Source organism: Solanum pennellii, chromosome 4 (genome assembly GCF_001406875.1).
Source record: "Solanum pennellii chromosome 4, SPENNV200".
Classification (NCBI taxonomy): domain Eukaryota; kingdom Viridiplantae; phylum Streptophyta; class Magnoliopsida; order Solanales; family Solanaceae; genus Solanum; species Solanum pennellii.
In genome coordinates, this window is record NC_028640.1 from 74,426,678 (window position 1) to 74,436,679 (window position 10,002).

Here is a 10,002-nt window from a genome sequence, read left to right on the forward strand (position 1 = left end):
AACGACTAGGGGTTTTTGTTACAATTAGAGAAAATTTTCAGTAAGCGTAGAGTGTTTGCTTGTCGATTAGAGATGAGTCATTTATTTATTTAAATTAGCATGATTGAGTAGGTAGTTTGGTTGTAAAAATGAGGGAAAATGGTACTCATATTGAGTTTAGCATAAATTATTTAATATTTTGATATTTCCTCTTTCCACATGAAATATAGCATTGTAGACACAAAGTCATGTTTTCAATCTAAAATACACTACTAACTTCAGAATCATCTTCAATTCTTCATGAATATGTTACAAAGATATGTATGCCTTCAAATACAACATGAATATTACATATGGCAACATTTTGACTAATCATCCGACTGAAGTTTTCTGTATCTAATTCTCCTGATCTGTACATGAATTTCCCTCCTCTCCATTCATTTATGATCTTATACAGAGGTTTGGAATTTCCTTCCCTATGATTCTATAAGGACTTCTGTTTTCAGGTCCCAGGCGAAAGCTACTAGGAACGCTTGAGGGGCTGGCTGCACGTGAACTCGAGTTCAGCTCCATTGAAGTAATACAGGGAAAGACTTCAAGTGCAGAACGTGGAGAATGGTGAGAAGTTGCTCCATATTCACAGGTTTCAGGTTGAGTTTGCCGGCAAGTTTCACTGGAAGATACACAGTTTTAACTTGCATAAGATGGACGTGACAGTTAATGGCATAACGTGAGATATAGTATCTAGCTGCAATTGTAGATACTAATACGCGAAAAAATAATCTAACAGAATAAAGTGTTTGGTATTTATAACATGAAAAACTCAAAGACCGTTTTTACCTGCTACATGGTGATTTTGCTTGCCTGCCAGATGTTCCTGGTAATAGTGGTTTTTGTTCCTTTTTGTGGTTCATTGGGTTCTTAGGACTCAGGGTATCCTGAAATGTAATGAATTCAGAGTTTAAAATCACTTGGAAAACAAAATTTAGAGAATCTCACAAATAATACAGTGACGTTAACCCTTAATGTAACATCAGTAGCAGGCTTGCAGCATGTACCACTCACATGGAATTTCTTCCCCGGAGAATCCTCTGAGCAACCAGCAACATTGATACTATGCTCAAGGGAACTAGTACTACGTAAAAAAGCATGTTCAAGTAGCATCATAGCTGATGGCCTATCTGCAGGTTTCCTCCGAAAGCAGCACTGAAGGAAATCTTTTCCTTCTGATGATAATTTTTCTGGTATAGGTGGTGATTTGTTCAAGACACCGAACATTGCTTGCACCTAATAAAGCCAAAGCGTGAACATTACACACACACAGAAACCAATTCGAGAACGCCTGAAAAGTAAGAACATAGCTCTGGCTTTATTGAGATTAAGCCGACCAGTCAGCCTTGCTCGTATATTAACAAGCTATGATGCTATATTGACAACTAAAAGCTCACAAATATATTTAAGCTTGTAATGCGATTACATTGTTCTCAAAATGAGATGTTTCAAACACTTACCCAACTAAGTTCGCCCCAAGGGGGCTGTCCAGTAAACATCTCAATAACAGTACAGCCCAGGCTCCATATATCAACAGCTAAGGCAAGCTCTGGATTGGCATCTTTGCGCAACACAGCCTGCATTACCTGCATATAAAGTTAAGTCCAGACATAAGTACAAGCCAATTCATAAAGGGGAAAGAAAACTGAAGCCAGGCAGAGGCAGTAGCCGCAAAATAGCTTAACAATGCCCACCTCTGGAGCCATCCAGTGAGGGCTCCCTTTCAGAGAAAGATCAGTCGCACAGCTTGAAAGCTGGGAAAAAGAGAAACGATATAAATTACAGCAGTAAGATATGCATGAAAAATAATCGATGAAAGATCAAACTTGTTCATTTTCACCACAGATCAGGGTTTACAAGAAAAATATTAAAGTAGAACAAACATAGATAGTGGCATTTTCAGTTTGGCATTAGATTTCTGAAAGCTTACATGTTTTGCTAACCCAAAATCTGCAAGCTTGACAACACCAGATGCATCTACAAGCAAATTTGCTCCCTTAATGTCCCTACTCAAAAAAAAAAATCATTGAAACCAACCATTAGACCGAGCATCACTGTCAACAAAAAGTTTTATTTTAAAAAAATGGTAAAAGAAAATAGTTTCTTCCTTGCTTATAACAAGGAATTGCAACTCAGACGCTTTAGTGTCCCGTTAATGAATCTTTAAATTAAGTGACATAAACCACATCTACCTGTGTATTGTTTTAGTGCTATGCAAGTAAGCCAACCCTGATACAATATGCCTAGTAAAGTTTCGAACTATTGACTCTGTCATAGCTCCACAATGTTCCCGAACGTACTTATTAATTGAACCGGGGTGCACATATTCCAAATATATGCAAAAGCGATCTTCCATCTGAACAACAACAACATTTTTATCTTTCAATATTCTAAAGAAATACCTGAACATGGCAAGAGAAAGATAAATGTTCTTACTATTTCACTGCCATAATATTGAACAATATTTTGGTGCTTTAACTGCCGGAGAACTCTTATTTCCTACAACAGAAGTAAGGAGGAAACTGAATTGATTTAGAATAGCATAAACAAGCAAAAATTTGTCATAGTCTTTGCAATCCATCACAAACTATGTATAAGCAAGTAGAATAAAAAACGCAATATGAAACCCTCAACCTTTTTCCCAAGTCAGTTACCAACATTCCGAAAATATTTTCTCAATGATGCAAAACGTGAAGGAGGCTTATGAAGTCAAAGAATATGATCAATAAAAGTAGCTACATGGATACAATATTGATTTTTGCATCTTCAGGCACATGATAGTTAGCTCAAAGTTGGACATAACCTTGAGTTGACTAATTTGATAATGCAAGTTAAACAACTAGGAGATGTTATATAACATGCTAAGTACTTGTTTTAAAGTTCACTTCACTTAAAAAAGAGTTGACCTTTACATTATGTTTTCTCTCACCATGTATCTCAAATAATTGCAGTTTATATGCAAATTTTGATTATTGTAGCCCAAGAAGACGTGAGGAAGTCACCTGTTCTAACTGCTTTATACATTCAGCAGATTTAGGATCATCAGGAGTAAGATCAACTTCTTTCATTGCACATAAAGCACCGGTTTCACTGTAAAAAGGAAGAAAAACAAAAGAAGAAAACGTTACATTCCTACCGAGTGTCTTACTAGCAAGCTTTATCCCTTACCAGTTGGTAGCTTCATATACACTTCCATATGTACCACGACCTAAAAGCTTCCCCTTTAGCCATTGACCCTTTGTTGGTGATACGCAAGGTTTATCCATATTGCTGTGCATGGTACATAAGTCTGGTTGTCGTGGAACACCTGGTGGAAGGGGTAGTGGATGCACATTGTTGTTGTTAGCTTCATTCCAACCTAGAGAACTTTCCGGAAGAGATTTATGATGTGAATGCAAAGCAATACTTCTGCTGTTCCTGATTCTGTTAGCTGAACTTGGTAAAATTGGGCTACTCACTGGAGAATGATCAGCGCTATTTATAACCCTTGTGGGTGAAAGTTGGAAAGCGTATGCCTCTGAAGTTGATGATGAGGCCTGATGCAATGGATGATGAAAAAGGTCCTGTGTGCTAAACCTTTTTGGGCTTCGGACAGGGCTTGTAAAACCACTACTTGGGGCACTTCTAGCAGGAACGTTCAACCTGAATTCAACACCCTCGGCGTTCAGATCCTGAGGGAAACCCCTACGCCGATAAGTTGGAGTAGATGATCTTGGATGCTGAGAACTTTTCACCTCAGCTGGAGTTCGATCAAAAGATTCCCTGCAACTTGCAACAGGTTAACATTTCCGCGTTCGGTTTTTGTTCTTACAATCATCATAGCTAATCGAACATTTTTCCCCAAAAACAAAGTAGCACACTATAAATCATCATTTGAAACAACTATAAACCACATGCTCTTTCACAATTCCAAACCTACCTTTACGGTGGACCTTATAAAGGTTACTGAAGTTATCCACAACCCAAAAAAGGAAAAACTATGGTTCTTTTATGGTATGACCTATAAAATGTTACTGCAGTCAATCCACCCAAAAACTGCTTCAAATTCGAACCAACTACCTTCTACTACTACTAGTAAATCTCTTTACATACCTAAGGTGGAAAGTTTTCATCATCAAACCGAAACTAACTACACCTCAATCCCAAACCAGTATGAATCGGCTAAACAATACTTCACTCAGAAAGGTAGCATTTTTACTTAGAGCATAAGACAAACATGCAAGAAAAAACTAAAGAGTTCGATAAATAAATCACTCCGTGTCAATTTGTCGAACTGGTTTTGACTTGATACAAGATTTAACAAAGTAAAATCTATTTTTGAATCTCGTAATCTTAAACTAAAGAAACACAAAATATATCAAAATGTTATTTAATGTACGGTTACAATCAAAGATGAAAAGAGTCATTCATTTCAAAACAGAGTAAAACGAAAACTAAGACGTAGTACAAAATTCTGAACAATGGGTTCACTAACCTGGCAAGAGGAGGACTTAAAAGCTCCCTGTCAACTCTAACCGGCAAATTAGAGTGAACCGAGTTCTGTTTAGGCAGAGAATTGAGCTCAGGGAGCGGCAACGGCAGTGGCACAGCAGAGGAATTAGAACAGTGACGGAGGTGGTGAGACGACCTAGAACCCGACCCGAAATCAGCGTAAGAATCAGGAGAACCCGGCAAAGACTTTGAACGTTCATCAATAATCAGTGCCTGAATATTAGGTCTCCGTAAACCAAGATCATCATCACTAACATGTCTCAACTTCCTCTGCCTAGTAAGCTTCCTTCCACCGCCGTAAATCCGCCGGGTATTCGGTGAATCGGCCGGAGAAGAAGTATTACTAGAAGAAGAAGAAGAGTGTTGAGAGCTTGAAGATAGTGAAAATGCTTTCCATAAAGACGGCATTTTTCATGGCAAACAAATACAGAGAGAAAAAAAAAAATGAATCACTCAGAAATGAATGAGTAATGGGATTTTAATGCATTGAAAGAGAAAACTTTTCGTCAATGTTTGAATGTTTCTTAAGTGAAAAAGAAGGATGATTATAATTTGTTGTTACAAGTCAGAAACACGATTTCTTGTAATTTTTCTAAAGTCAAAACTAGTAGTAGTAAATATTAATCAGCTCGTTTCATTTTATACGACATAATTAAATTTAAAATTTATGATATAAAATAAGTTTTTTTGATATTTATGTGTATGTAAATTATTTTAAAAGACAAGTACTATATACTTAAATTACTCTTTTACTTAACTAACTTAGATATATCTTATTCTGTCATATGACATAACATGCAATCTTAAACTTTGTAGGAGTATGAGACCTGAGTAAAGAAATTGTGAAAGCTATTGAAAATATTTTTAAACTTGGCGAGAATTTAAAAGAGTATTCCTCTCATGTTGCAAGATCGGATTTTATTTAAGTTAAATTAGTCAAGTAAAGAGGGAGTTATTTGATTAAACCTATATATACGTTGATTTGTCACATGACATAACAAGTGATCTCAAAAAAATCGAGAGAGATACTGAAAATACCCTAAATTTGATGAGAATTTAAGAGTATATTTCATTCATATTGTAAGATCAAAATGTATTTAAATACAATTAATCAAATAATTTTTTTAAAAAAATAAAACTAATAATTTAAAATGTATATATAAAAATGTTTTCAATGGAAATAAAGGGATAGTATTTTGTGAGTATAGGTGTGTAAATATATGAAAGGATTTTCCATGGTATTACGAGGTCAAGGTTGACACTTGACAAAAGAAAAAACGAGGAGCTAGCGTGTCAATTAAAATTGAGAAATTCCAAAAGTACGCTGAGAAAAAGAAAACACATGCTGGTGTTTGCTTTGCTCCCAATTCTATTCTATTTTTATTCGAGCTTTGATTCTATTTAATAAAGAAATTTAAAATAAAAATATGAAAAGATAGTAAGCATAAAAAAATTTAAATAGATATATATATATGTTTAAAATCATTTTAAATATACAGTATAATTTTCTATCGAAAGAAATTAATAAATCGCCATGCTTCTACTTAGTTTTGCCGTAAATTAAATTAATGAAGTTGTTTGGTCACGAGAACTAATGACTTTTTCTGGATTAAGTTTAAGTAAGTGTTTAGTTATAATATTTTTAAATCCAATTTGGAGTTTAGATTCAAAACTTAGAAAGGTACGTCAAACTTATTTTTCAAACTCCAGCACCACCACAACAGCAACAAGCCAACATGCATGTGTGATCCCACAATTCACAAATAGGATCCAAAAACAAAGACGGTTTTCAATAGATCATTAGTTTAAAATAATTGTTATATATTTTTATTTGCGTAAATTTTTAACGAAAAGCTTTCTTTCCTTTTTTTCAAAAAAATATAATTAAACATAATTTTATCTAACTTCATAAATCTCAAATAAAGTATTTTCTCCGTTTCAAAAAAATGATTCTATTTCTTTTTAGTCTGTTTAAAAAAGAATTACTTTTTTTGTTTTTGGCAACACTTTAACTTTAATTTTTCACGTGGGCATATTTAAGACCAAAAGATTAAAGGGCGTTTTGCTACATTTAACATAACTTTAATTTAGAACAACAAGATTAAAAAAATCTTCGTTCTTTTCTTAAACTCTGTTCCAAGTCAAATTAGATCATCCTTAATAAACTTGTAATTTATATTTAAATTTAAATTTAAAATTTTTAATGAAATATATATGAAATATTTACCACGTCAGGACAATTTCGTTGATATTGACAAGTGAGTTAGTGCATTAAAAAATATTAATAGGAACGCGTTATTTATAGTATATATTATACAGTGTAGTATATATATATATATATAGAAACAAATGAAAGGTGAGAGTCAGTGCCACTTTGACACTTCAACACTCCTTTATAGCCGTCCTGCCGCTGCCGACTCAGTCAACTCATGCTCTATTTTTTTTTGATAAGTGATAACAATTGACGCGTATATTTTTTTTCGTCTCAATTTATATTTAAATTATATGAATTTTAATTGAGTAATATTATTTTTTAACTTATAAACATGAGTAAAATTTCAACTTATATATTTTTGTTTATTTTTTAGTTAAATTAGTATGTCTAATTATATAATTTTCGTAATGACATTGAAGCCATATTTATTGGGTGAAGGAAACCAATGACAAATTAAGAGGGATTCCTAATTTTATGTTTTTAAAATACAATGCATTAAAAGGGAAATAATACATTACTATACATTGAGCCAAGGGAAATAATTGTGTTGATCCAGAAAGAGATCATATTATAAGAGGGTATGTAAGTTTTTTTATATAATAAAATCAAGTTGTCTATAAGAACACAATAACACAAGAAAGTCGATACAATAATTTTAAAGACAGAACAATGACGTACTATAATTATTTTTAGGTCATTTATAATTATTTATTATTTTTATTTTACATATTTAAAAAAAATATTTTTTTTCTTTATTTTCCATATATATACTTGAAACATGTGTAACAACCACATACTATTTTTGATCCTCTCTTCTTCTTTTTTTTATGTTCTTACTATATTAAAATTCAATATTTCATACCTCGTGAATCATAACTAGCTAATAAAGGATGTTTTTTTGTGGGGGAAAAAGAAGAAGAGAAGAAGAAAAGATTCTCTTGTTTATTTGGAATGCCATTAATTATCCTAAAAAGTATTTTTATAGTATTTTTTCCGTCCGGTATTGTTTATCATAGTTTTTATTTTTAGAGTCAAACTATAAAAAATTTGACTAATATTTTAAGATGCATTTTTTCATCATATTAATATGAAAAAATTGTAATTTATAGTACTTTTCATATAGTTTTAGAATATCTAATTTTTTTGTTTAAAATATCGAATTAATGTGATCTAATTTATCTTTAAAAATTAATCAAATTGACTTTCGATAATCGCAACATGACAAACAATTCTGGACTGAGAGTATATTATAAGTGTAACTTGTGAACTTGTAATTGGTGGAACATATGATGTTTTGGCCTTTTGAGGAAAAAATGACCAAAAAAAAAAAAGAACTCTTGTTTTTGCACTTTGCACGTAGGTTAAATAGTTCTTTAAATATTAAAATATGAGGTAAGCTACACAATTAGCTAAAAAAACAACAGAAGTAATTAGCAACTAAAATCATGTTTAGCTATACTTTTTTTAATTAGCATACTGACTAAGAACTTGAAACTTATACTAGATGCATATATGATGTAAGTAAGTTGAATTAGTCAAATTAGATTGATCATTGAAATTCTTTTATATTGTCAATATAAAAATATTTAAGTTCTAATTTTTTTCACCAATTATTAAAGGACTCAATATTTAATTTTTGACCTCTTAAGATAAGTGGTGAAAGTGTGTACATTTAGCCAGGAGTTTCTTCTTCTCCTCCATTGTTTTTAGTTAAAGAAACTTGAGGAATTCGATATATTATAAAAGTGTAAATTAGGTATATAGCATTTTATATAGTAATATTCTCAAGTTATAGCATTAGAGTCTGAATTTTAGTGTATAGCATTTTAATATCTCAATCTATAACATTCTATTAATAAATATAATGTTAATTATAATTTATTAAAAAGAATTGTTATTAACAATTAATTAAAAAAAAAGGAATAAACTAACAATGGATAATTAATATACCTAATTAACACACAGACAAACTAATAATGGAAAATGGGATACTTTATTAATTACATTAAATGTAGTTAGCACGTTTTGAAACTGTACACTAGCATGTTTTAAGGGATTTTAATTAAAAATTAATATTAGATTAACACGTTTTTAGGGATATCAAAAAAATTTAGATTAGCATCATTGCCTTGAAAATCTCTAGTTAGTTTAAATGATATTAGTTTTTTTGATTTAATTCCTTAAAAAACTCTACCAAGTTTTAACGATTATTTTCAGATTGGCATGTGGAAACCTATTTGCATCATCGTTACAATTCATCTTTTTTTTTAAATTTTTACGATTATTTTCAGATTGGCATCAACGTAGAAGTCATTTTTTCCCAAAATTTCACGATTATTTTCATATCTGCATATTTCAGTTCGTTTTTTTAGTAACCTGATAAATTTTGGCGTTTGAAACAATTTGATTTGATCTGATGGAGAACATTATGTCAATATTAATTAAACATGGTGGAAATTGAAATTCATCATGTTGGTTTTAATTATGATTGTTTCTTTTAATTATGAATTGTTGATTTTAATTAATTTGATGTTTTTTTACATGTAGAACAGTGTTTGATTTTTTTGATAACTGTATTATCTGAAAACAGTTTGTATATTTCTTTTTTTTTTAAATGAAATAGTTATGTTACGTATAGCGTGTTTGAAGTATGAAGTTTGTATTATTAGTGTATGAAAAGTATATGAAACGTGTATCAATTGTTTATGAAAGTCCTTTTTTTTTAAAAAAGAATATTCTAGTTTCTATTGAAATTAGAATATATGTTTTTGTATTAATTTTGTATCGAAATTATATTGTGTTTGTTTAATTGGAGTAGTTTGTAGGACAATGAATGATATATTAAATGTGTATGAAGTATGTATGAATTATATGAACTGATTATAAACGGTCATGTTCTTCCCAAAAGTTTTTCAATTTAAACTTGCGGTAAAAATTTGACTTGGGGACTTTGTCAAAGTCTCCGAAATTTTCTGCAATTAATCTATTTGGAACAAATGGATCAGAAACAAAATCAGAAATTGGTCTAGATTTTAGACCGATTACAACGACCAACTCTTTTAAGTCAAAATGTAACTCTGTACCATTTACATTGATAATGAACATGTCATTCCTGCCAGTTTCAGATTCAAGAAGGAAAGTATGGCGCAACAATTGACATCGAATTTTTATGTTATGTAAATCGTAAAAAAATTCAAATGGGATTTCTTGTAAAAATTGCTGAAACTTATCTTGACCGAGGAAGGTCAACAAATCTTCGAACACAA

At 31.4% G+C, this 10,002-nt stretch overlaps 1 protein-coding gene across 3 annotated transcripts; it reads right to left on the minus strand.

Annotated features, from left to right (window-relative positions):
* Positions 1 to 228: 228 nt before the first annotated feature.
* On the minus strand, positions 229 to 5,051 carry LOC107015984 (mitogen-activated protein kinase kinase kinase 5-like). Of its 3 annotated transcripts, none has more exons than XM_015216448.2 (11): positions 4,505 to 4,960; positions 3,199 to 3,792; positions 3,033 to 3,120; positions 2,467 to 2,529; positions 2,223 to 2,386; positions 1,961 to 2,036; positions 1,725 to 1,784; positions 1,491 to 1,616; positions 1,045 to 1,266; positions 820 to 917; positions 229 to 652 (listed from the first exon to the last, which is right to left on the minus strand). In XM_015216448.2, the coding sequence occupies exons 1-11, from the start codon at positions 4,927 to 4,929 to the stop codon at positions 421 to 423; spliced, it is 2,148 nt and encodes a 715-aa protein (XP_015071934.1). In that variant the 5' UTR covers positions 4,930 to 4,960; the 3' UTR covers positions 229 to 420. The 3 variants fall into 3 exon arrangements, 2 of the variants coding, with proteins under 2 accessions (XP_015071934.1, XP_027771817.1); XR_003577700.1 differs by having other exon boundaries at positions 512 to 652; positions 1,038 to 1,266; positions 4,505 to 5,051; XM_027916016.1 differs by lacking the exon at positions 1,725 to 1,784 and having other exon boundaries at positions 4,505 to 5,050.
* Positions 5,052 to 10,002: the final 4,951 nt, after the last annotated feature.

What these genes read in the sequence shown, in the direction of transcription:
- LOC107015984 (XM_015216448.2), bottom strand. Translation starts at nt 4,929, where the DNA reads ATGCCGTCTTTATGGAAAGCATTTTCACTATCTTCAAGCTCTCAACAC. An exon ending in GTATATGAAGCTACCAACTG is followed by an intron (nt 3,121 to 3,198) that starts GTAAGGGATAAA and finishes TCCTTTTTACAG; the next exon opens with TGAAACCGGTGCTTTATGTG. An exon ending in CTTGGGGCGAACTTAGTTGG is followed by an intron (nt 1,267 to 1,490) that starts GTAAGTGTTTGA and finishes TGGCTTTATTAG; the next exon opens with GTGCAAGCAATGTTCGGTGT.